The 26,568-nt window shown below is 37.9% G+C and overlaps 2 protein-coding genes across 4 annotated transcripts in view; both read left to right on the top strand.

Moving 5' to 3' along the window:
- Positions 1-311: 311 nt before the first annotated feature.
- Positions 312-13,733, top strand: dcp2 (decapping mRNA 2). Of its 2 annotated transcripts, XM_044095792.1 has the most exons (11): positions 312-556; positions 2,274-2,425; positions 2,574-2,701; positions 3,610-3,708; positions 3,799-3,951; positions 4,042-4,154; positions 4,667-4,768; positions 5,949-6,057; positions 7,896-7,985; positions 10,217-10,268; positions 12,081-13,733. In XM_044095792.1, exons 1-11 carry the CDS (start codon positions 489-491, stop codon positions 12,209-12,211), a joined length of 1,197 nt encoding a protein of 398 aa, XP_043951727.1. In that variant the 5' UTR covers positions 312-488; the 3' UTR covers positions 12,212-13,733. The 2 variants fall into 2 exon arrangements, with proteins under 2 accessions (XP_043951727.1, XP_043951728.1); XM_044095793.1 differs by lacking the exon at positions 7,896-7,985 and having other exon boundaries at positions 329-556.
- A 1,208-nt stretch (positions 13,734-14,941) lies between these two features.
- Positions 14,942-26,568, top strand: part of LOC122819755 (3'-5' RNA helicase YTHDC2) — a 37,194-nt gene continuing 25,567 nt past the window's right edge. Inside the window, exons 1-13 of one of the 2 annotated variants that reach the window (XM_044096746.1) lie at positions 14,942-15,061; positions 16,267-16,432; positions 17,950-18,040; positions 18,356-18,552; positions 18,844-19,046; positions 19,584-19,750; positions 20,551-20,653; positions 20,927-21,083; positions 22,542-22,649; positions 22,730-22,875; positions 24,005-24,140; positions 24,755-24,881; positions 25,107-25,172. In XM_044096746.1, coding sequence (XP_043952681.1) covers positions 16,273-16,432; positions 17,950-18,040; positions 18,356-18,552; positions 18,844-19,046; positions 19,584-19,750; positions 20,551-20,653; positions 20,927-21,083; positions 22,542-22,649; positions 22,730-22,875; positions 24,005-24,140; positions 24,755-24,881; positions 25,107-25,172 — 1,661 coding nt within the window. In that variant the 5' untranslated portion in view covers positions 14,942-15,061; positions 16,267-16,272. The remainder of the gene's footprint in view (positions 15,062-16,266; positions 16,433-17,949; positions 18,041-18,355; positions 18,553-18,843; positions 19,047-19,583; positions 19,751-20,550; positions 20,654-20,926; positions 21,084-22,541; positions 22,650-22,729; positions 22,876-24,004; positions 24,141-24,754; positions 24,882-25,106; positions 25,173-26,568) is intronic. The other variant, XM_044096749.1, reaches the window with a different exon arrangement.

The raw sequence follows: 26,568 nt of genomic DNA on the forward strand, positions 1-26,568 counted from the left end.
AAACTAGTGAAATATTTAATTTTATTCTCGTTAGAACTCTGGCTGCAGTGTTTGGGATATGCTGAAGGCTTTTGGACATTTTTTAATACGATTTACAGAAATTCAGCCTACAGAGCCTGTAATGTGTGGATTCATTTTTAATTTTTAACATTCAGGATAAACAGTTTGTCAGATGTACATGAGTAAATAGAAACTTGAAAATAGTGGAGAAGAAATGTCCTATTTACTCCTACTGGAACTCCTAAGAAGCTTGTCATACCAAAGTTCACCTATAGGGGGCAGTGAAGTTCACAAAACTTCCGGAAACCAGAAGAAAACACTGTTTAGGTTTGCGCATGCTTAGCAGCCTCTAGGGGTAGCGGTCTGTTTTCCTGGTGGAAACATCGGAGCTCAGTCTTTTTAGTTTCTGTTGGAGGGCACAACTACAACTACAGTAGGAATATAACCGAAGGATGTTTGTTACATAAGTACTCTGAGACAGAAGCGTGATGTTTTCAGCCAGCATGGAAGCCAAAAGAGTGGAAATTCCCACCAGCGTACTAGACGATCTGTGCAGGTAGGAGTCGGTTCACTGGCTCTGACTGTTTGCTACTCTAGGGCAGTTAAATGTTGTTACATGCTTTCCGTTTTGTATAGTGTGTTACAATGGATTAATTTGTTTATGTCCTAAATCAGAATAGGCATTTTTGCGTTCAGTGCGCAGCCATTATTGTTTCTGTCGGAAACTCCATGAAGTGCTGAGAACCACTGCTGGAGCCCGAAGGACGCTGCAGGGGTTTTCCTCTTCTCGGTTTCCTGCATCCTCTGTAGTGTCCCCTTGACCTGCTCATTCAAACTAGGCCGGCGGGACAGGGCAGGGATTAAATAACTCTAGATGTTACACATTCTCAACAGTAAAATCCCTAAGTGCGCCGCCAGACCTCAGTGCTGCACAATCACTCAAGAAACACAGCTCTGATGCCAATGTTTCTTCAGAGTCTGGAAAAGTAGAGTACATTGAGAAAGTAAACAGAGTAAAGTAAACTCCATGTGACTCCATCCTCCTGTATTTACAATTCACTTCAGTTTATTTGGCTATTGGTTTGTAGGATCTCTGAAGAGGTCTGTGACTGACGCACAGTATGGCAGTCGGATAAAAGGGGGGAGAGGGCGGGAACAAAAAACAATGGAACTAAATAGTGTTGCAATCCTTCAGTTAAACCAGCTACCTCTTCTTCATCACTCCATCAAGCTTCTTCCTCTGAAACCTCAGATAACACAAATCTTCACTGAAATCCTCACAACTTCGTCCACTTCAGTGTACTCAGCCTAGTTGTTTATGTTTGCTGTAACCTGATTGCTCTGCACCCAGATGACGCTGGTTCTTTACTACAGACAAAAACAGCGACACTCTGCATTTACAATATTTTGTGAGAAATATTTATTATTAAAAGCTTTTGTGTACACAGAATGAAAGTGCAGTAGTTTATCTTTTAAATCATGTAAGTGGCTTTATCGTGTTAGGGACACTTTAACACGATAAAGCCGATAAAGCTCTGAAGCTGCTTCCCCAACAAATGATGGCAGAACAAGGTGCTCGGTGATTCACTTATGTGAAGCCGATCTTATCCACCAATTTTACCTACATCGGCAAAGGTCTAAAAATCAGCCACTGTCCTCTTTTACTCTGCTGTGTGAGAGGGTTGACTGACAAACCCTCGTGCAGACATGACCAGGTCATGTCTGCACGTTTGCAGTTAACAATAGTCACTCCACTGTTGATAACTTAGCAACTTTCTTGCTATATCTAGCAACATTTCAGAGAAAAAATGGTATTGGACAAAATGGGAATGGGCAGATTATGCTTTGTAAAATCAGCAAACAGCAATCGACAAGATATCTGCAATCGGCGCAGCACTAATACCTATATCTAAAGAAGTCCAGAAATTTCATCCATTTCAGTAAGCATGTGGTGACAGTAGAAGAAACTGTCTCAATATGGGCAACTAAAATGACTCCTTAACAACTGAGGCTTTTATATGTTCTTACATAATAAAGTTTCAGTGCCAGGGATATTAAGACATCTCTCCCAGCTGATGCCAACCACTGCTAATCTGGATGTTACATGATGATCCTGCAGCTGCTTTAAATGAAGGCAGATAAATAAACATAAACAAGTTTATAAACATCCCATTAACAACTTCTGTTAGTTTGAATCTGGACAACAATGGTATTTGGTAATGAAAAATGCTTGGGAACCCTGATAGGATTTGTTTTCGTCTGTGTTTGTAAAGCCGGTTCATCCTCCACATCCCCAGCGAGGAGCGGGACAACGCTATTCGTGTGTGCTTCCAGATTGAACTGGCTCACTGGTTTTATCTGGACTTCTGCATTCAAAACACTCCAGGAGCGCCTCAGTGTGGAATCAGAGACTTCGCCAAAGCTGATATCCTTTCAAATGGTGTCAACTCTCAAGACATTTCTAGTCATTTTAGTACAACCGTTGTGCAGATGTGTTCTCTTGACTCTTTTAGGGTTTGATAAATAGGAAGTCCTCATGGCCATAGGTAATTTTCTTCTTGACAACTGTAAACTTTTCCATCATTGTCCATTTCTGCTGCCACATGGAGAGGATGTGCAGAAGGTTCTGGAGGAATGGAAGGAGTACAAGATGGGTGTACCCACGTATGGGGCAATTATTCTAGATGAATCACTGGAGAATGTGAGTTTATCTTGTATGTAGACATAAATCACAGTAAGAAGTTAGTTCAGTTCAGCTGTTGTCAGTCTGTCGTTTCTTACTTAATAGCTAAAAACATTGCAGGCTCACTTTAAAAAGCTCATCAATCAATCACGTTTATTTGTACAGCACATTTCAGCAACAAGGCGTTTCAAAGTATGTATTTTATGTCATAAAAACACAAAAAATAGGTAGTATTCTCCTTGACAGCTGTAAACCTTTGACTGTTTAATTTATTGATTATGATTCAAAAGCAGCTCTAAACAGGCAGGTTTTTAGTCAAGATTTAAAGGAACTCAGTGTTTCAGCTGTTTTGCAGTTTTCTGGAAGTTTATTCCAGATTTGTGGTGCATAGAAGCTGAATGCTGCTTCTCCATGTTTGGCTGGAACAAACATGGAGAAACTAATAAAACTGAATTAGTTTTATTTTTCTTTATTTTTAACTTGATAACATTATGGACATTAAAGTGCTGAGCATAATACAAACGATCATCTTTCAGACCACAGTCACATTATTCTACAAAACTATCAACAGAGATACTCAAATATTACATATCACAGGAAAAAATCATTAAATAATGCAAGGCCTCATTGAAATAATGTACAAAATTTGCATACTGAGAATAAGGGTAATGGAACTTAATTTAACAAATTGACATTTCTGAATGAAATATTCTCCACATAGAATAAACCTGTTTATCAGACATTCTTATTTGCACTATTTAGCCCAAACAATGTATTGTTGTGTGAAGATACAAATATGTTTAGATTAGATCATTGATCAAATCAATCGATTCAGTGTTTCTCATGGCCGTGAAAGTGTGTCGTTGTGTGTGCGTGCATGTGTGTGTGTGTGTGTGATATGTAACTAGCAAAGTTTTTCCTTCCAGGCGCTGCTTGTTCAAGGGTACCTGGCCAAGTCTGGCTGGGGTTTTCCAAAGGGGAAAGTGAATGAGGATGAAGCTCCTCATGATTGTGCAGTTCGTGAAGTGAGTCTTCCAGGTCTTGTTGGCTGAGTTTAAAGCAGTATAACTGTCTCTGATGTGGGCTTCACGCAGAATAATCTAACTGCTCTGCAGGTGCTGGAGGAGACGGGTTTTGATATCAAGAACCGCATCTGCAAAGACGTGTACATTGAGCAGAAGATAACTGACCAGTTGGTACGACTCTATATCATCCCAGGAGTATCCAAGGATACAAAGTTCAACCCCAAAACACGGAAAGAGATCAGGGTAGAGAAACTTTTCAGCATTTGGAAGTGCTTGATTTCTACTGTTAAGACATACTTCTTCCAAACAAATCTTGTTTTCTTCTTTTTTCAGAACATTGAATGGTTTCCCATTGAGAAGCTGCCCTGTCACAGGAATGACATGACCCCAAAGTCTAAACTGGGACTAGCACCTAATCGTTTTTTCATGGCCATTCCATTCATCAGGTAGTAACAGTTTATATGTAGTTCTATTAATACAACATACAACAGGTTCTTAATTCAGAAATATGTAAATGTAGATGCCAGACGTTTGTCCAGCTTTTTCAAAAGTTAAATGGCATGTGTTTTAGTTTATCTGTAACCAAATAAAATAACTATTGTAATTAGGTGCCCATAAAAGTACAAATTAAAACAATAAAAATCATCCTCTTCAGCGTCTCTTGTGTTCTTTGGTCTGATATAATACAAGGAGATTTCTATACCCAGTTTGGGTTCAGACCCGTAATTATTTATTCTGTGATCTTTAGAGTGCAACTATGACCACAAAGTTTTACTTTTGTAGAAAATGTCAAATGTCATTTGGATAGTAGTTACAGTATTCCCAATCTGATCGGCTGATAGTATTGATGGAGTTCAGACCTCCACAGGTCCATCACAGGCAGCCTTATATCGGTGTGTTTCCTCTAGATAACTGGTGTCCTGCTCTCTTGTTCATGTAACTCTTTGCTCTTTCACAGACCACTGCGTGAATGGATCAACAGACTCAAGGGTGAATCAGATAGTGATGAGGAGCTGGCAAACAACAGGATGACTCCATCCAAACCTTTAGACGGCATTCGGTAAAAATAAATCACCACCTGTTCTTAGAGTACCGGTACCTAAAACTTACTCTAACTAATAGTATTAATACTTAGTTTAGTGGTGTAAGCAGCATCAGGAACAGCCACTGGAAGGAAGGAGGGCTATCTGAGTAGCCTTGGCAGCTGTGTGCAGTTTGAATTGAATTCAGGCAGCCAACATTCGACTCCATCCCAGCTCAAGTTGAGACCTGCACACAGGTGGCACAGTTGGGTGATTTATCTGCCATGCTGTATGGAATATGATGTGGAAGAGATGACAAAACCAACTTTCCTAGTGCAAAGTGATGTGCAGAGGTTGCTGTTGTTTTTTCATAAGAATCCTTCAAAACTGTGAGGCTTAGTTTTCGTTTTAGAAATATGTGTTAACAAATATGAGACTTCTACAGACATACATGCTGTGAACATACTTGCAGGTGTACTCATGCCCTTTGAGGTCTCAGTTTGATATAAAATGGGCATTATAAAAAAAAATGCATTATTATCCTGACATCCACCAACTCCAGGGTTTAAGAGCCATTTTCAAATGCGTCTTGTTTTTAACACACCTGAATCAGGCTGAATGATCTCTTCAGCATGTTAATCCTGTCTCACAGGCGCCTGATGCTGAGCCATTCATATGATACAGGTGTGTTGGAACAGGTATTCACCTCAATGCTCTAGAATTTGAATTGGAGACCACTGTCCTGCTGCACTACCTCATTTGGGCTGATATATGAAATAGTGAAGTAGCAGTATTATGATTCTCTTCATCACTCTCTGTCTGTATAGAAATGTCATATTTTCGTTCTTTTATTTCCACTAAGTGCAGTTGTTAAAATGTTATCTAATTCATATTCTAAATGTTCTATGTAATTTGAATCTTTGATAATTTGTGCATATTGGCGATAAGGCAGTCTAAGGTTCAAATGTTTAATTCTGAAAAAATATGTAGTCACATGCTCACTGGCGAATTGTGGGCTGGGCAACCTGTTAAATCTCAGCAAGTCTGCAAATCAATACAGGGGTTTGCATTGGATGATCTTCTGGTTTGCTGTTTTTGTGTTTTTCATGTTAGGTTAGATTAATGCAAGCATCCAGACCTGACCCATCCAGTCAGAACACATTCTTTCCTTCCCACGTACCACCTTCCACAAAACTCATTATTGTGCATCTATGTAAGGTCAAAGAGCCGAAACAATGCAGGCACTGATGTATATCCAGGAGAGGGGTGGACCAAACACAAGCAGCAGAGGACTCCGGGGCAGACGAACCAGAATGATCCCAACCAGGTCAGAAACACGCAGAGTACTGTTCTGTTGCTATAGAGTGAGGAACATTTTTCTTTAGCCTATTAATCGTTTTAGTAGCAAACTACATGATTTTTTTTCACATTTCTTTGACTGGTACATTGACGATAATGTGTTCATTCCCTTTGATGTAATATAATATAATATTCCCATAAAACAAGTTGGCTGTTGCACATGTTATAAAACTAAGTTGTGACTTGAAACATTTTATTTAGCTCCACCAGGGGAAAAATGGCTCTCAGGGTTCGGGCCATTCCTGACCCTTCTGTAGTTGTGTTAAAACTGAAAAATCTGAGACCAAACATCCAAGATTTGTTAGGCTTGAGCAGCCCTGGCTCCGGACAAGTTTAACAGGGAGGGCATCGACTTATTTTGGGGGGGGCAAAATGAATCTAAACAGTTGAACATAGACTTCAGTCTACAGGCTACTTGCTAACAAGCTTAAGGCGCTGTATTGTTATCAGCTAGTCATCTTTTAGCTAACATTACCTGTATTGAACAGCATTATTCATCTCAGTAGGTTAATTTGGAGGAAAAACTGTGGCAAGGTCTTTGCGTTTTGCTGGTTTGCTGCATGATTCTAACACACACCTGCGGAGCTCTGCACTGCAGCAGCAGGTCTCCGTCGAGGCTGCACAGGTGTAAACCCAGCGCGAGCGTCGTAGCACTCATGTTGCGCTAAAACACAGCATGAAAACATGTTAAACAGCTTCAACAAACAACAAACAGCTTCCAGTCCAGGGGGGGCACGGCTGACTCTGTGGGTGGACAATGCCCCCCAATGCCGCCGGACCTGGGCTTGAGTGAGCAGAACAGGCACTTAGGATGTGTTGCAACAACATGTTGCCGTCTGCGTTACTGTAACAAAGCAGCAATTTTATGAATGTGAGTGCAACTAGGAAGTCCCAAGGACAGATTTCAAGTCCTGACAGCATCCCAAACTAAAGAAACTCACTGGAATGAGTCGAACACATCCAGTATCAGTTTATGGTACCCTTGGGGATAAAGCAAGCTTACAAGCTTGAGAACAACAGGTTTGCTGGTGGCAGTATTATGATGTGTGGGTGCTATGCTGCCAGCTGGAGAAGACTTCAGAGAGGAAGTTAAAACATACACACAAGTGGGTTTTACTAATGGTCAATGAAACTGAGCATGTGGCCAGGCTGGTTATAAAGCGGCTTGAGGACACCATATAAAGTGTTTTGAATTGGCCATTACAAAGACCTGATCTCTGTCCCGTAGGAAGTACTGAACTGAAAATCTGGGAGTGAGCAAAGCAGCCTTCAGTCAGTTTCAACAAGCCAGTTCTACCAAATACTAGAAGAAATATATGCAAAAATGGTTTTAAAATACTCTTTCTGACATTATTCTGGCTTTTAGCAAATAGAAACAATGTTTGTTTCCAGACTGATGTAAAACAGGAAACATTTAATTTGATTCGTCTCAGGCAGTTTGGGAAAACAAATTACAGCTTTACTGTTGGTCTAACCAAACCCTTCAGTCCTAAACCACATCACTGATAGAATATCAGTATTTAGTGGATGTTCAGAAGGGTCTTATGTTTATAAAAATGATGTACCTTTCGGTCCTAATGTCATTAATATAAAATAAGAGTCAGCAAAGCTTAATAATATATAATCAGTCAACTATGCTGTTTCTGACTTTATTGATGACTCTTCTAAAGCTAAAAAATGATGATGGTAAATTGTAAAGAATTAGTCCTTGTCCTGTCACAGCTCAGTTTCATTGAGCTGTGACAGCTCAATGAAACTCAATGAACAGCCACTATCTGCTGTTCAAGGTCTATACTGTCTCTGCAGAAACTGGTTTTGAAAAGCAGTGGCAAAAAAAGACAGGACTCTCCTTGTGTAAAGAGAGGAACCGGTGAAAATGGATCCAATAACCAGCAGGTTAGTAGCGACACATTAAAACTTAGGCTACGTTCACACTGCAGTGACATTGCTCGATTCCGATTTTTAGTGAGGTCAGAATTTTTTTTTAAAGATTTTTTGGCTCTAGTGGCCTTTATTTGATAGTTAACTGACAGGAAAGTGGGTAATGAGAGAAGAAGTAGACATGTGGCAAAGGTCGCCAGGCCGGGAATCGAACCCGCGACGGCCACGCCGAGGACCAAGGCCTCCATTATGTGTATTGTGCTTCACCCCTGCGCCACCACAGCTCACCAGATCAGAATTTTTTTGTATGGCCATTCACATTTCAATATGTATGCGACTTGTATATGATCCCCTGTGTGAACTCTTAACGACCTGAAAGTGTCCCGCATGTGCACAAGAGGGCGGGCGCAGTATTGGCACATGTAGAGGGGCGTGCACAGTGTTTTGCAAACTGTCATAAAAAAGAAGTGCTCAGTGTTAGCGGAAGTAAACATGGATGCTACTGGTGGAGCATATCATGCAATTTTAAAGTTGGTATCCAATTGGAGCCAGCACATTAGCAACTTAATCCTCATTATGGTCTGCCATGGTTGTTGTGTTTCTTCCTACTTGTGCGTATCAGGACGCAGAATAGTGACATTTGTTGAGTATCATAGACATTCACATATCCAAGCTGCCTGGGTTGTGTTAGAAAAAATCTGATCTGTTGTTCAGACTCCCATGGCAAAAAAATCTGATTTGGGTCGCTTCAGGCTGCAGTGTGAATGTAGACTAAGCACCACTTCCTTCCTTTTTGAAGATATTGTTTATCTGAGCAAAATAAATCATTTTGAGGCTAAACAGAGGTAAAGTCAACCTAAAATGCTTTAATTTAAAGTTACTCACAGGAAATTTGAAAAAGGTTGAAGACAATTTGACAGAAGACAACATCTTCTGCAAAAAACAAAAAACAGTATAGTTACTTATTTTTGTCAGGTTGCCTGAATAAAGTATAAGACTTCTGGAGCACAAACCTGTTTCCTACCAATCAGCAGGATTTTTGACCCTGAGCCTCTTCACAATTTGTTGTCAGTACTTAAGTTTATTTGTGTAGCATATTTCAGTGATATTGCAGTTCAAAGTGCTCTCCCTGACCCCCATCTACCTTCTTCAAATTAGACGAATTTGGGGTCAAACGTTTGTGCTGGTTTGTGGCACAAACATTTTCGTTTGTGCAGCTATCGTTTTAAAGATATTAAGAAATATTTCCAGAGGTCATGAAAGGTCAACCAGCCCACCACTTTCCTCAAATCAGACAAAGTTGGTGTCAAACAACTCAACTACTTTTGTGCAGCAAAATTTTTCGTTTGTGCTTCTTTGGCTTTGAAGATATTAATGAAAGTTAAAGATAATTTTGATTTTGTTAAAGTGGAGGGCAAGGGGAGTGGTTGACCTTTCGACCTTTAAATTTTCATTGATCAAAGCCAAAGCCAAAGCAGCACAAACAAAACTTTTGCTGCACAAACCGGCACAAATGTAGCACAAAAGTTTGAGACCAATTTTCTCTCAATTGAAGAAGGTGGGGGGCTAACTTCATTTAGGTAAGCATATTATGTAATATCAACGAAGCAAACAAAGGGAGAAGCAATTCAATACAGCGGCAAAGCAGGTGGAGAAATAGAAGCCAATAAATATGATCAACTATTGGACTAACATCCCATCCCACCTGCTGGTGTACTGCAGAAGTTAAGCAGAAAACAAGTAGCTAATGCAGGGTTGCTTTTTATGCCTTTAAATTATTAGATATGTTTTTATGTGCCCGTCATATAATAAAAGCAATAAAGCGGTTTTCAACTAGTTACACAAGAAAATATATCAAAGTCGTAAGTCACATTTTTATGGTCCTGATTTCCTTGTTTCTCACGACCTCATATAGAGGTTCTTACTTGTTTAAGAGAGACTATAAGGTGTTTTTTTCTTGCTGGCTGTGAGACTTTCTACTTCCAGCTGTATGTTGTCTAACATTCTGTCAGAACTTACAATGTTGAAACATGAGTAGATAATAAGGAAAACCTAGCAGTCCCTGTGACACAGCAGGACTGCAGCACTGCTGCTTCATACTGGTTTGCTTCTTATTTTCCAACATGTTGAATATTTTTCAAAGAATTCAAATTTGAACATTCTTCTTTCATTAATTAGTATACAGAGGTGGAACATGTATGGGAGGGCATGAAATGACTACAAACCTTCCTTCATCTCTTAAACAGAAAGAAGACAAATGGCCTCAGCCCAGACGACTTCAAGATATGTTTGACAGAGGTAGGCTGCATAAAGACTAAAGCCCGATTCAGATCATATTTTTGTCTACATGTGTAGCTTGTGCCTCTGGACCCCATCCAGGTCCTCAGGAATCACTGGCTTACATGTTTTGGATAGGACCAAAAGAGTCCATTATGGGCAGGGGGGCTCACACTGTGTGGTTGTCCTGGGACTATGATCTGGGTGGGCTTTAAGATGCCTTAATTTAGAGTTTTCCAAGTCCAGTCCTCCAGACCTACTGCTCTGCAATGTGAAGATGCATCCCAGCACACCTGGACCAAATGAATGGCTCATTACCAGGCCTCTTCCTTCATCTAGGCAGAACTGAATGTAGTGGTGGTCTGCTTGAAGCTGAAGATCCAGCAAATGGGTCAGGAAAACAACACAGTGCATTGTGAGTTTTGACTCTGACTAGCTCTGAGTTTGTCAAGTCAGGTTTGACTAGAACCAGGTGAAGAATGTTGGGCCTCCTTTTTTTGGAATTACTTCATCAATGCAGCATGGCCCGGAGACTATGAGCCAGTGATTCTTCTGAGGTGGTCAGGAAGCTCAGCTTGCTTTGATAGCTACCTTCATGTTATCTGCATTGTTGGTTCTGGTGTCTCTCATCTTCCTCCTGACTTTGTAAAACTGTAGATTCTTGTTTGCTGGCCAGTCAAGAACGATATTATAATGCTCAATGAAGCAGCTTTTTGGTACATTTCAATTTGGACAGGTATGAAGTCCTTCTGGAAAATAAAATCAGCTTCTCCATAAAGCCCGTCAGCAGAAGGAAGCATGATGTACTCTAATATTTCCTGGCAGATGGCTGCACTGACTTGACACTTCAGAAAACAGTGGACCAACATCAACAGATGACGCCAACTGAGGAAACCTCACACTGAACTTCAAGCAACTTGTATTCTGTGCCTCTCCACTCGTCCTCCAAGCTGAGACGTTGGTTTCCAGATGGAATATAAGCTTTACTTTGACCTGGAAAGAGAACTTTGGAATCCTTCACACTCAGATTTGCAGAATTAAACCTTACGGCACCAGTCATAATATTGGTTTTCATACATTTGGTCACCAGATGCCACTGAAGGACTTTGCTGAAAAGTTTTAAACAATGAAACTTTTTTCAATACAAGCTTCATTTGTAGCTCAATGCTATGCAGAGGAGGGAGTTAAACTATTCGATTCATTCAAGTGTGTTGGAGCACAGATGTGTCCAAAAGTTGCAGTTTAGTAGCCTTCAGGACTGGACCTGGGCTCCCCGCCTCACCATGAATACAGCAAAATTCTCCACACTTCTTTATCTGTTACTGAAAAAGCCCAAAATTTAACCTGCCTCAGTTCAGTCTGGATGATATCTGTTCTCCCAGTGCTGATCTGGAAACATCTTCACACTTACAGGGTTTTCATTTCTTTTGTTAGAGCAATGTTGTTCAAACTCTGTCCTCAGTAACTCCTGATGATCCCTGACATAACAAAATTTGCTGGATGATAAAAAGACCAATAAACTTTAATTTTCAAAAGAACCCTGGAAGTGGAAGATATTTAAAATACTAATTCTGATTAGTCTTAATGCTTAAGTCTAATGCTAACAAGCATTAATCTAATGTTTATTAATGCTGCACAGTATGACCACTAGGAGAAAAGTTGTAAGTTGGTCATATGAACAGGTTAAAATAAAATGATTTTTAGTGGTGAAACACTGAGATAGATGGGTTACATTTACTATTAGCTATTTCAGTGACAGTAGTTATAAAATGTTAGTGTTTTCATGATTTGAGATATTAAATAATTAAAAAATCTCTTTTTTTTTTTTTATAGACATGGCTACAAGCAGTTCCAGTTGCCATTTATCATCTGGAGACAAAGACTTTGAGCAGTTGGTTTCCTCCAAGGCTTTCCTGAATTTCAAATTTGACAGAGACGCCATCATGAAGTGTTTTGATTACTGATGTTCATCAAACTCTACATTCAGTGACTTTTAATGTTCATGGACAAGGATGTTTCTGAACAAGCTCTTTCCCCTTTAGCCTTCCTTGTTGTGAGCCCACATATCCATCTAAAGTTTGTCCATATTTCTCTAACCATGTAGAAAAGTGTTTCATGTTGCCTGCCTTTACTGTCCAACTGTTCTCACGTCGGTTCATAATGTAGCAGTTCTTTTGTCAAGCTGAACTTCACGTACTTCTCACATTACTGCACCCAATGGCTGGCAACTGTTCAAGCTAGCATATATTCAGTAGAGCTAAAATATTTCTCATTTTGATAACTTTCAGATTTTAGACCTAATATTTTGGGAAAGTGCTAAATGTAAAACAACGTGAAAAGAAATGATAGCATACTGTTGAATGACAATCAGTATTATTACTTGACATCTGGATTTTTAGATTTTATTAAAGAAGGTACATTTAATTCTGGAGTTTGTAGTTTTATAGTTTTGTTAACCTGCTTTACATCTGCCAGAGAACTTCCAGTTTGTTTTACACTAAACACTATTTTGCTTCACATATTTGCTTTTACAGACAGTCCCTCTGTGTTCTAACCACAAACCAGAATTTTTCAGTCGCATTTCTCACAGCGAATGACATAAATTTTAAACTACAAACGCTTTTCTGAAACTATTTGTCCTTAGTTTGATGCCATAATTTGCCACTTGTTTTGTCATATTTATCTGGTGATTGGTTTAGGCTTTTAACAGTTTTCTCTGAAATTAAGATATTATTTTGGGGACTTATAATATGTGTTTAATTTTGAAGAACAAGCTGACTGTGCATTTGGAGTTTTGCAAACAGCATGCTACTGAATCCATGGAGCTTCTCTAGTTTAAAGCAGAAACAAATTACTAAATTAAGGTTGAAAAATATGAGTTTGAAAATAATAAAAATAATACAAAATAAAAATAATTAAAGAAAAACTGACATAGTAAGTTTTACATTCATTGTGTTTAAGGAAGGAAGTTCAAAATTTAAATGCTTTACTTGAACTTGTGTAATGTCCACTAATTGAAAAATAATGTTTTAAAAATTACATCTAATATTTCAGGAAAACATAAGAAGCATTGAGTTCTCTGTCTAGTTTCTTTTCTTCAATATATGTCTCACTCCTGTTTGTTGTGATTTATAAGTTTTGTATGATCAAAGTGATCCCGTATTGCTTTAAAAACTTTAGACGTTCCCAATCATGTTGTTCATGACACACAATTTATCTTGTTAAGCTGGCACAGGTTGATTTCCGTTGGAGAAAATAGTGATACATAAAACAATGCTTCCAATGCAAAAATCCCCCCGAATGTTAAAATTTATTTCTACGTGACTTCGTACTCTGAGCAAGTGCTGTGTTCATACCATGAGTGATTGTTTTACAAGACTTAGAATGGTTAAGCTGTTTGTAACAGATGTTATCTCAAGTGCACTTGGTTTAAACAGTTTTTATTTTTGAATGGTGAATTTAATAAAAGTGTTTTTCACTCTGACATTAACTGGTTTACTTCCAGCATACACTGTTTAACATAATAGACGTGTCCTTAAAAAAGCAAGGATTCATTTTCACACACATTGGCAACATGGTACTTGTGGTACACAAAACAAAACATGAAGAAAATCTGACCCCATTTCTTATTTTACAGAAACTAAGGAAAAATGAATTTTAGGCTGTTAAAAAACAGTCTGCTCTTTGCTTTACTAATATTTTCTGTATAACAAGAAAACTACTTGGGGATTTGGCATTGCTTTGAATCTCTAAATAGATATTAACTTTGATCAGTTTCTGAGAACTACTTTATATACATGTTTCATGGAATCGACCACTTTCTGGTACCTGTAAACAGGTTATCCAGCCCAGAATAGTTGGACTATATTCTATAATTCCTCTGCACTTCTTAGATTTTGCCTCAGAAAAAGTGTATGTATATGTATGTTAGTCAACAGATTTGATCTCTTTAAGGTCTGGAGTTTTATTGATCCCCTGCATAGTGCTAACTGTTTGCTCAGGAATCATTAATGGTGTGCTTAGAGTTTGGCCGGGCAGGAGAGAAAGATGCTGAGCTTATTCTTGACCTCAACCTAATGTTCAGTTCACGGTTCAGACGTCCATGCATCTGGTCCTCCTTTTCCTTGAAGCCTGTGATCATCTTCGTCCCTGACAACACATTTGATTATTGTCTGCTGAGCCAGGAGAGTTGAGAACAAATTCAGTTAACCATTTAGGTGTTGTAGTTACAGAGCTGAAGCAGTGTGATAGAAATGCATAAAAAGTGTTGAAATAGTCCATTATTGAAGTTGCATTAATCACAAACTTGGTTTTAAATATTTCCCTACTAACTAGATTATAGTCATATAATCTAGTCCAGAAGAGTTTAAGTTTTTTTTTTTTTAATTAGCGTAGATTGAAGATGTTAAAAGTAGTGCAAAATTAGGTGAAATCGCCCTGGAGCCATTTCCCGAATCGGAAGCTGCAATCGAAAACCAACTTCAGCTTTGTCCCAAAAAGGAAAGGGCAGAGGAAAGGCAGATAAAAGACCAAGCTGTTCTTTGGGAAAGGCACATGAACTCAGTGGCAAGGCCAGCATCCCAGCTTAACCGATGTCGGAAACAATATAGGAGCAAGTTATTTTTTATTTGTCCCTGTGCACTGATTCATGTATTAGTGCTGTTCTAGCCGTCAGTTCATGAGTTTTATTTTGAAGAGGTCAGAGCGGATGGGTAGTCGCTTATCTTTCACTGACCGGATACTAGCTAACCTGGTGGGAAGTAGTGGCAACAAACCGGCAGAAGTTAGGAGGTGCACTGACCTTTAATTCCAAGGTACGTCCTCCCAAACACCGTAGTGCAAATAGGAGGCAGGTCTCTCAATAAGGAAAATTTAAAATCGTTTTTATACGGCTTTATTCCTTGGTTAAACGTACAGTTAGCTAATTTTTAAATCACGTTTCTCTCACACCTGACGCTAGCTTGTTTAGTTTTAGGTTTCGGTACCAGTGAAATGAAACGCATTATCTAGTTTATTTACTTTGGATCAACATTATTAGCTTTTTCTTCTTTTGCTCTTTCTTTTGGTTTGGTATTTTGTTTGTATTTCTTTTAATTCCTGTATAGCACTCTGTATTGCCTTGTTGGTGAAAATGTGCTATATAAATAAAATTACCTTTACCTTTACCTTTGTACTACTAGCTAGGCTCCACTATAGAATCCTGTCTTTTTTCCGAGAAGAAAAACAGTGAATGAAATTTGGCGTTAAAGTTTAAACCTTCTAGACACTTTAATGTAGCTGGAAGGTTTAAACACACTCTTATTGAGAACAGAAGACGTTAAATACAGACGTATTTAATATGACGTTTCCAGAAAATTCTGTCATCTATTATAACCTCTATACATTTTGTTTGATGTACTCTTTCTACGTTAACACCCTCTAAATTTTTTGCAGTCTGAACAATTTTGCTTATTGTTAGTAAATGCTATGAACCAACTTTTAATTTTAATAAACTCTGATTTAATATAATGTAAAAGTTGTAGATTCTCACCAGAATCTAAAATATTTGTATCATCAGCAAATAAAACAAGTCTTAGGATTGATAGGATTGATGATACTTTACATGTGCCATTAATGTATAAGATTAATGATTTGGGACCTAACACTGACCCTTAAGGAATACCACATACAATGTTCAAACTTTCAGACTGATATTCTTCTGTCCTCACAAATTGTTTGTGGTTCTTTAAGTAACTTTTCACCCAATTAGGTCAGTGCCCCTGATCCCATATTGTTCCAGCTACTGACTAAAATGTGGTTAATGGTATCAAATGCTTTTTGGAGAACAATGAACATGCCTCCAGCAAATCTCTTTTTATCTGTAGAGTTAGTAATATCCTCAACTTGTTCAATTAGTGCACGTGATACTGGTCATTTACTTTGGAAGCCATATTGACTATTCACAAGTAAAAAGTGAACAGTTGAGTATTTAGTTTAGATCATTTGACAATAGTGAAAATGATGTCTTTTTGTGTTGCAGTGCACCATGTTTAATGCTATGGGGACGTCACAAAAACCGTCCAGGCGTCAGAACATGTCACCTCAAGGCTCCAGTTCCAGTGACTCGAAAACAATTCACATTGGTGAAGAAGTCAAGATAGCAGTGAATCTCTCTTTGGAGAGGTTTCGCTACAGTGATGAAAAAGGTACCAACAAAAACTTCTATCATTCATCCTTTTGCACAAACAGCTCGGTTTTCTTATGTGTTTTTCATAAGAAACTCTAAGGAACAAGTTAAAGCCAGTTTAAAGTTCAGTGTGTTTTCCACTGGATGGGATGGAGATAAAATCTGAAATAATAAGCATAATAGATGATGCACCATTTTAAGAAAAATAAATGAAAAAAAGCCAGTGAATTTTAGTTGCTTGTCTTTTGCACTCTTAATTTTGTTTATTGATGTCCTCTCTTTGACAATTGTAAGATCTCACTCAAGAGTTGAAACTTGAACTTCTCCTGCCCTTTACGATGTATAATATGAAATAGGGCTGCAGTGTACTGGAACAAACTGGTGTTGGGATTTCTTTCTTACAATGTGGTTTATATTGCAATATAAAAATATGCAGGAATTTTCAATTGGATGTTAAGTCAACTTTTGGAGCTATGACTCGAACAGCACCTTAAATTAACCTGGACTCCTGTCATCACATTATCTGTACTTATCTGATCTTACTTTTTTATCTAAATGTTACAATAATGTTTTTTTGTCTGTGATTGAGAGTCATTACTCGGGCTGCACAATATTAGAAAATCTTTCAATAATGTTAGAAAAGTTCACACACGTCTCTTTTCCTCTGCCTGAAGTTAAATCAGAGAGGATGGGTCAAGTAAGTGTGTTACTTTAGTTATAAAAATTCTATTTACATATATCAAATATGACTTAAAAGAAATTCGACTTCATAATTTAATGCGTTGAAAATGGGTTTCTGTCTCTTTAAAAAACTCCTGGGGTCTCGTGTATAAAGTGTGTGTGCGCACAAAAAATGTGTGGCGCCATATTTTACACACAAGTCAGCATGTGTAAAAATAAACTTTGCGTTAAAGTTTGCGTAAATGTCCGCACACTTTTTCCCTGGCGTGAAATTGTGCGGCAGCCACGCAAACTTTCTCTGTGAACGTTATCAAACTACAACGTATCAAAACTCACCTAAATACACTGAAATCTGACTACATTCTGTGTTTTTTAGACCAAGAAGCATCAAACTTGATATTTTTTTAATTACATTAATATTTTATTGTTTAAACATAAATGATGGAACTGAACTGCATTTATCCTCAGACAATAACCTAACACGCACATAAAATAAAGAAAACAAAAATAAAAGGATGCAAAAACCTCATTCCAATGTAAATTGTTCTTTTCCTCAGTTTTCGTCTCATAAAGATGAAATCTTTCTGTGCGCTGAAGCGCATGAAATGCATTTCATTATTTCAGTATCATAATTACCTAATTGTGCTATAAAATGTCACTTTGGCAATAAAACACATAATACTGCCCCTTTTACATTTGTTTTCCTTTTTTATTTCTGGCTTGATGTAAATAGAAGTTTTTGGTAGAGCACAAGATGGTTGATTTTTTCATCATACTCTTGTAAGCATTAGCATACTCCACATTGTTTTGTCCCTGGTATGCTAATGTTTGCCCTTTCTGGTTCTGGTTGCACAGAGATGGAATTCCCATCCTCACTGTCCAGCACTGAGCGGGCCTTCATTCATCGACTGGCCCAGTCCCTGGGCTACATTTCCAAAAGCAAAGGGTGAGTTCAACCAATCAGTGTCTTTCAGCTCCTGATGCAAAATCTTAGGGCTGTTGAAAAATATTATGTTAGTAATTGAGTATTCTATAGATTATTCTGATGATTAATTCAGTCCAAAGTTTCCAAACTTTTGGTCTGTACTACATATATATATATATATATATATATATATATATATATATATATATATATATATATATATATATATATATATATATATATATATATATAAATGAATTCTACCACAACAGCATATATGTGTGTGTACGTACGTACAATGTAATAAATACACATGTTTTTATTTGACTTTTTCAGAAAAGGCTCCAATCGTTTTCTGACAGTCAGGAAGAGAGATGTTTCAGACAAACCTCGGCCCAGTACATCTCTCGATTTGTGCCCCAGCTCCTTATATTTCATCCGCAGCCTGCTGCAGAGATTTCCCACCAGCAAGAAGGAACGTGCAGACATGCATCCCAACATCAAAAGTGGCATGTCTCTGGCTACAGAAACTAGTGATTATCTGTGTGTGTGTGTGTGTGTGTGTGTGTGTGTGTGTCTGTATTTGATGTTGTGGAGGGCACTATACAGAGACGAGAGGAGAATAAAATGCACCTTGGATTTGGAGTTGGACAGAGGACAAGGTTAAAGTCCTCTGTCCAACTCCAAATCCAAGGTGCAACACCAAAATATAACTGGAAAACTTCAGACAAATTTGAAATATTTGACAGGCAGTGTAACTCAACTCATGTGCAGTGTGTTTGTTCACATAGTATCTGATGTATCATGTCTTGCTCCTCTTTTAGACAGCGGCTTTGACAGGAACAGAGCAAGTGGGCGCCTAAACAATGGCATTCCTATGGTTCCTAGGAAGAGAGCACCATCAGAACTGGACATTTTCCGAAGCTCCCTGCCTGTACATGAGCACCAGGAGGAGATTGTCCGACTCATCAGAGAAAACAGGGTGGTACTTGTTTTGGGAGAGACTGGCTCTGGAAAAACTACACAGGTGAGTGTTGATTTACGCGGAGTTAGACGGTCAGTAAAGTTTTCTGTTTGGCTTATCGTCTCCCTTCAGAATCTTCTTATATTTGACATTCATCTGTTTCTTTTCATTGAAAGCTTTTTGTCCTGGAGCATCAGTTTTAAGTTTCTGCTCGTATGACAGATGATCAGGTTTTTCTGTAATATAGAAGCGAGGCTTTGCAAACCAATAGATGTTTTCAAGTTAAATGAATCTGTATCTTTATCTTTTTTTAAAAAGCATGTAATGTAAATGTTACGTAATATATTTCTGCTTTTTTACGTTTAATTTGTTCATATGTGAAAGAAAAACATTTATGCATTTTAAAACTTAAGCTATGAAATGATACTTGATGACAGAACCTGACAGCATGCTCACAGGTGAAAGGAGATGGATTTCTGTTAAAAATACATAAACTAAACATCATTTTAATCGCATATTCATTACTGACTGACAGTCAGGAAATGTAGAAATAACCATTGTCTCTAAAATATTAATTACTTCTTGAATGTTTCTGTTTAGATTCCCCAGTTTTTGTTAGATGATTGTAGCAGGAATGGAAAACCCTGCAGGATTTTCTGTACTCAGCCCAGGCGCCTGGCTGCCATCGCTGTGGCTGAGAGAGTCGCAGCAGAGAGAGGGGAGAGTGTTGGCCAGACAGTTGGTTATCACATCAGACTGGAAAGCAGGTACATTTAACCTAAACTAGTCAGATTCTATTTGGAAAAAACATAGAGCTGTAAAACTGTTTAGAGCAAAATCCTGGAAGGAAACCTGGGGAAAAGTAGACATCTATTGAAGGGATTTTGGATGCTTTTCTTGATTATGCTGGGAAACTGGTCTTCCCAGATAATCTGGAATAGAATTAAAACCTCATGTTCTGACCGTATGTAGCTGATCAGTGGTCACTGGGTAGTAAGTAACAGCGTAGACAAAATATTATTTTATATTTATTTAATTTTTGCTTTTATTAGTTTTTTTTACACCCTTAATTTTTTTTATTTGTTTTTATTCTTCCTCTTTTTAACACTGTACTTGAATCTCTCACTGGTGGCGTTCTGTGTGTAAGGGGAAGATCGCAAGGGAATGTATTTCTTCAGTTTTTTCTGTAATATTGAACTCAAAAGTTCAATAAAGAAATTGATTTAAAAAAAAAAAGCTGGACGGAACAATACTGCAAACCTTTTCCATTTTTATACTTACTTTTTGCATATTATGATTTCATGTGATAAGCCAACCCAAAGTACCATGATTGTTAAGTAGAAGAAAAGGGATTCATGCTCCCCCCCCCGCCTTTTTTGCATATAAAAATCTGAAACACGTTGAAATGAAAGGAGCCCATAGAAATAACAGATTGTTTCCTGAAGCAGGCTAATTTGACGATACAATACAGAGGGAAGAATGTTCAAAAGGCCATCTGCCAGCTTTTGGAGACCCCTATTGAGTTCTTAGAATGTTTAGCAGCTGCTCTTTATTTTGTAAACCTCAGGGTCTCGCCCAAGACGCTGCTAACCTTCTGCACAAGTGGAGTCCTCCTCAGAACACTGATGGCTGGGGATACCAGCCTCACAACTGTTACCCATGTCATTGTGGTGAGCATTAGCTCTATAAATGTAGCATTTTCAAGCTCATGATTGTAGCCTGAAGCAACTTCATTGATGCTTTATTCCAGTCTGAGGCCAGTATTTGGAATCTGAAGAACAGTACATACTGTTTTATGTGGGTTTTTGATTTCTCAAATTTCCACAACAAATTTAAGAGTAGGTATAGTTCTGGTAGTGGGGATAAAATGTAATTTTTGACTTGCAGCTTGTGTTTTGTAGTAAAATAACATCATAATTTTGTGGCTTGTCCTTTCCAAACAGGATGAGGTTCACGAGCGTGATGGTCTGACTGACTTCCTTCTTACTAAGATGCGGGATGTTGTCCAGAGGATTCCCACACTGAAGCTGATTCTCTCTAGTGCAGCTCTGGATATAGATCTATTCCTCCAGTACTTTGGCTCCTGCCCTGTGATCCACCGTAAGTCCTGTGAATGTTTGATTTTTCCAGGAATTAAACATCCATCCTTACACCTGCATGATAACAGAAAGTTGGTGCCTGTTTCCTGTGTAATAAACCCTGATGAATGGAGCTCATAGCAGCTGATGTAAAAACTCTTAGAAGAGGCTGATCTCCACACTGCAAACCAAAACATTCGCCCTGCAATCGGTGGATCACACTTCATCTTGCCTGCTTGTTTTGGTCAGAAGTGTCAGAAATTAGTGTGTCAATGTGCCCTTTGAGATTTCAGTTGGATATATAAAAGCTATGATAAATAAAATGTATTATTAGTAGTAGTAATAAAATAATTATTTACAAATTAGGAGGGAATTGTAACCACAAAAGTAGAGTCAAGAATGCATTTTCTCATTTTAACCAAGATTAAATGACATTTAGTTTGTCTCTTGGTACAGTCGCAGCTTGAGCTGCATAATTGCCTTGCACTTTCTTGAAACCAGAGTTTGTCTTTAGTTTTTCGAATGTGGAAGGGTTTAATTGTTAGGTCTGTCTCCACCTCCCCTGTTTTGTTTCTGCAGCAGTTTCCAATGTTGTGGCTGAAAGTGTCAGCCCAACAGCAGATGTGGTCAATGTCAGCAGAGTGCGCTCCCTCCTGGGGAGAGCAGTACGTTTCCAAATATCCACTTAGAGCAGCCTTCAGTCCTTTGCAGGAATTTCCCATTTCTCAATACTTTTTAAAATGCAACGACAGAGGTGTATAACTGGCTACAGTAATTCATTTGTACTAAAATTATGGTTCAGATTTTATGAACTACCTTATAGTGGAGAGCTCCTTCAGTGACAGATTGCTTCATCCAAAATGCAAAAGTGTGTTATAGAAGGTCCTTCCTTCCAGACTTTATAAACATCACTGATACCAACAAAACCAATGAGTTATTTACATCATGCTGTTTTTTACATATCCCTGTTATTTGCAGTTTGCTTCACTTCTTGCAGTCTGTGGTTTTTTATACTTATGTATGTTCATTGAAAAAACATTTTTTTCGGTAAATTACTTAGTTGAAAATTTCTCTTAAGTAAAGCCTACCATTTTTAATAGCTGTACAATAATATTTGTTTCTTTAGACATAGACTGATATTCATATTTTTACATTGTTTATCTTTGAGTGAATATCCGTTCTCACACATAACCTTATCTTGATGCTGGTACATTGAATTGTCCCACTGTGGGGAACCCCTGGTACTTTTGCCATGTTTCTGGATCTCTGAAATACTTACTTACTACTTATTAAGAAAATCATTAGCCATCATCATTGAAAGAAAAAAAAATTCCAGGCAGTTCTAAACAGAACCTTCACAGCCTTTCTAAAAGTTTTAAAGTTAATTTATAAAATTGGGAAGATTTTATAATCTGATTTATTTAAGAATTCCTTTCACCATGGCAATGTGTTAATAATCACTTAATCACTTTGTTTATAGTTAAAGGAAAACTATTTGAAGTGAAGGAGCTCTTTCTGGAGGACATCCTGAGGCAGACGGGCTTTAATAGAAAGGACATCTGGAAATATCAGGAAGAGACTCAGAGAAGTATAATGCTTTTCTTTTTGAACCTCCTCCAGCCTTCTCACTGATTTCATGTTAAGCTCCACTGTCCATGTGATATTCAGAAGAGGGGAAGCAGAAACGATTGACAGAGTGGTGTGAGACGGTGGAGAGCGGTTCTGTTGGTGGGAAACGGACCCACATGTTGGCTCCAGGCTTCCTTCATGCTGGCAGCTGTGGGGACAGAGAAGATGAGGGCTCCATCAAGCTGGCAAGCCAAACACACAACATTATACACTATGAAGCATCCACAACACACATTCTGTCCCCTCTTCTACAGGATCTGATGATTGTTGTAGCATTTTAGCATTTTGACACCTCATGTATTGTAATTTTAACATTTTTTTCTTCACACTGACATAAAGAGACTGTAAGAGAAACGACATTTAGACTTGAGGTTTGTGTAAACTATTTGGGGTGTTTACAAAATACCATGAAACTTACAAGATTTTACTCACATTTTTTTTTAATAAAACATGTTTACAATACTTTGCAAAGGTCTTTTTGTGATGCATCATACTTTATATTTTGTTTTCAAGAAGCCAAACGTTTTTCACACTTTAAAGAGATTTTTATCATTAGTTGCCTGTGCCTTGTCAGCTCTCCACTCAGTCCTTGTACCCATTTTCTTTAATACTGCAACCTCCCTATATGTTGATGCTAAATGTGAAAGTAAAAAGTTTAAAAAATGTTTACAATTTAGCAGGGAACAAGCTTTTAATCAAAGCTAAATGATTAGCTTTGACTTTTTGAAAGTCACAACTTTTTCAGATATTTTTCATTCAGTTTATTAAAAGAACTTTAACACAGTTTTATGAACAGCTTTTAAACAAGGTAAAGTTCAGATGATCCGCTGAAAGGTGATCCATTCTTACATCCTGTGTCAGATATGGCTGGATTTTGTGTGGCTGTTTTTAAACCTACCTGTTAGATTTAACAAAAAAGAAAATAGAAATGAGAAATGTCTCAGTCACATTAAGAAAAAAAAAAAAAACGGAGAAAATGAGTTGCTCTAAAACGCCTCAGAACAGAGGTAAACCAGGGGTCTGTGGAACCACAATAACCAGGAACTCAGACCAAAGCATTGCAGATTGTAAGTGAATGACTTACATTTGAAAAGGAAGGATTTAAAAGCATAAGTCCACTTTATGTGCGCATTGCACAATATGGATCCTAAAACTGCACTGGAAATGAGAGAACAGTGAGTTCTTCCTATGTAAAACTTTCAAACAACTCTAGAAAGCCTGAACAATTTTTCCATATTTCCCTTATGTTTTTCATCATCTTAGTGAAGTGCTGTCAGCAGAACACGTTATCTGTGAACATTTTATGTGTCACAGAACGAAAATGACACAGAGCAGCTTGAACCGTGGCTGCTGCGGGAGATGGACTCCTGCATTTCCAGCATTTTCCTGCATGAAGACCAGGAGGCTTTCAGTCAGCTCTTCAACCTCATTCTAAATGAAAGTGTCCCTGGTAAGATTCTCTCTTCACATCTAACTTGTCTACATACACTAATCTACATTTAATTTGAAGCTTTAATAACATTACATATGATACAGACGGATCAGGGGTGGAAGTAAGGAAGGTTAAAGCAAATTTATGACCGTCCACACATACAGCAGATTTTGATGAATAGAAATTTTGCCTTAATTATTAATACATAAAATCTCAATTAGAAACATTGGAATTGGTGGAATCTAGAGAGAACTGGATGTTATTTAGTGCTTTTGCAACAACAATCATCTGGTATATGATATTCATATTTTTACATTGTTTATCTGTGATGGATCATTTTGATACCCTATGCTGCTATTAGTAGCAGCATAGGGTGAATTAATGTGTAAGCTGAACTATGAATGTACTGTTCTCTAATAAATTTTATTTCAAGAATTCCCTTAGTCGTAGGTTATGTGTGTAAAAACACCAATTTTATTGTAAATATGGAGACTTAATACTGTAGAATAAAGATGACGCTTGGATGTCAGTACAAAACCAAAACAGATACATGCACTCTTATACGTAAAGTAATGCGTAATGAAAGCAGGTTTGAGTGAAGGATCTCTCTTCTGTCCTGAATTGTGGTTCAGTGGACTTCATGCACAGTGAGACCGGCTCCACGGCTCTGATGGTGTCAGCAGCGCGGGGATTCCTTCCACAAATGCAGCAGCTGCTCAGTATGGGTGCTGATATCAACATGAAGGCATCTAACGGGTGGTAGGAAGGCACACTTTTCTTTCCTTTAATGCAAAGCTTTGATTACAAAGATTAAAGTGGATTTTAATATTTGTAATTAAAAGTAGGCCAATGGTACCAACTCAGACGATGGATAACTTGAATAATGGAGTAGATGTTGTCCCAAATAGTCTATTAGATTTGCTTTGATGAAAATATTTATAAACTGTTTGAGACATATGATTCTTTCTTTACGTCTCTTTTCAGGACTGCCTTAGATTTTGCTAAACACTTCCAGCAGACAGAAGCAATGGATATCCTCAAGTCTTCAATGTGAGTCTATTGAACAATGTAGACAGGAGCTAACGGTCCATAAGGAGTGGATCATTAGAGGTCACAACCAGCAGAATTACTCAACTATAGTTATGTACCAGAATGATGAATGTACCCTAGCAATATATTTATTGCCAGAATCACATTATTGAGGCTTCATTAGTAAGTTTTATTATTATAATGGATACAGTGACCAGGCCTGTCACAATAACAAATTTTGCTGAGCGACTAATTGTCTCAAAAATTATTGCGATAAACAATAATATTGATTGAAGACAATTTTAAACTGATGTAATGGTAATGACATAATAATGCAAGCACATTCTGCAAAAGATAAATACATTTTAAATATAAAAGAACACTTAGCACTGGAACTGGTACACAAAATAAACAAAAGAAACAAAACCAAAAATAAAATGGACTCTGTCTCCGTTAACAAAAAATTATTTGAATATAAACTAAACACAACATAAAACCAAGGTGGAAATATAGACTACATTCAACCAAAAGAGCACAATTTATTTTTAAAAATTTTTTTTTTACCCCTGCAGGGGGTCTTTTTCTATGAAAGTAGGCTGACAGGAAAGCTCTGTGATGGATCATTTTGATACCAAAATGTCTCACACTCATTGAAGGCAGGACTGACAAAAGCAGCATTAACATGAAGCAGAGCTGCTGCTGCTGCACAAGATAAAAGCAAACATACAGTACAGACCAAAAGTTTGGACACACCTTCTCATTGAATTCAATTAGAAAGTGTGTCCAAACTTTTGGTCTGTACTGTATGTCAGAATTCGTGCAACAAGTTCTGGTGACGCTAAGGGGCATCATATCCAGGGGCGCTGTTTGTTGTTTTTATCTTAGAACAGGGGTCTCAAACTCCAGTCCTCAAGGGCCGCTGTCCTGCAGTTTTTAGATTTGCCACAGGTACAAAAACACTGGAATGAAATGATTTAATTACCTCCTCCTTGTGTAGATCAGTTCTCCAGAGCCTTACTGATCTAATTATTCTATTCAGGTGGTGCAGCAGAGGCACATCTAAAAGTTGCAGGACAGCGGCCCTTCAGGACTGGAGTTTCACATCCCTGAACTACAGTGTAAAATATGCAAATGGTAGAGGTCACCACAATACTCTGAAATAGGTACAAATCTGAGCAATGCAAAGAGTTGCTTCGAGTAGCTATAGCAGAGTACAAAAAAATTTAAAGACACTTGTAAAATGAACACTGTCAGGTGTCCCACTAAATCATTAGGGACTAAGAAAAAAACTGTTTCAGCAAGCAAGATGGTATAAAGCTAATCTTGAAATTGTTGTGTAGTTCTTTGCGGTGATATTTGGCTCTTAATGCTGAACTGCTCTGGTCTAATAATAGTAATATTAACGTTTCGGAGTGGT

The sequence above is a fragment of the Gambusia affinis genome, linkage group LG17, assembly GCF_019740435.1.
Source record: "Gambusia affinis linkage group LG17, SWU_Gaff_1.0, whole genome shotgun sequence".
In the NCBI taxonomy this organism is placed as follows: Eukaryota; Metazoa; Chordata; class Actinopteri; order Cyprinodontiformes; family Poeciliidae; genus Gambusia; species Gambusia affinis.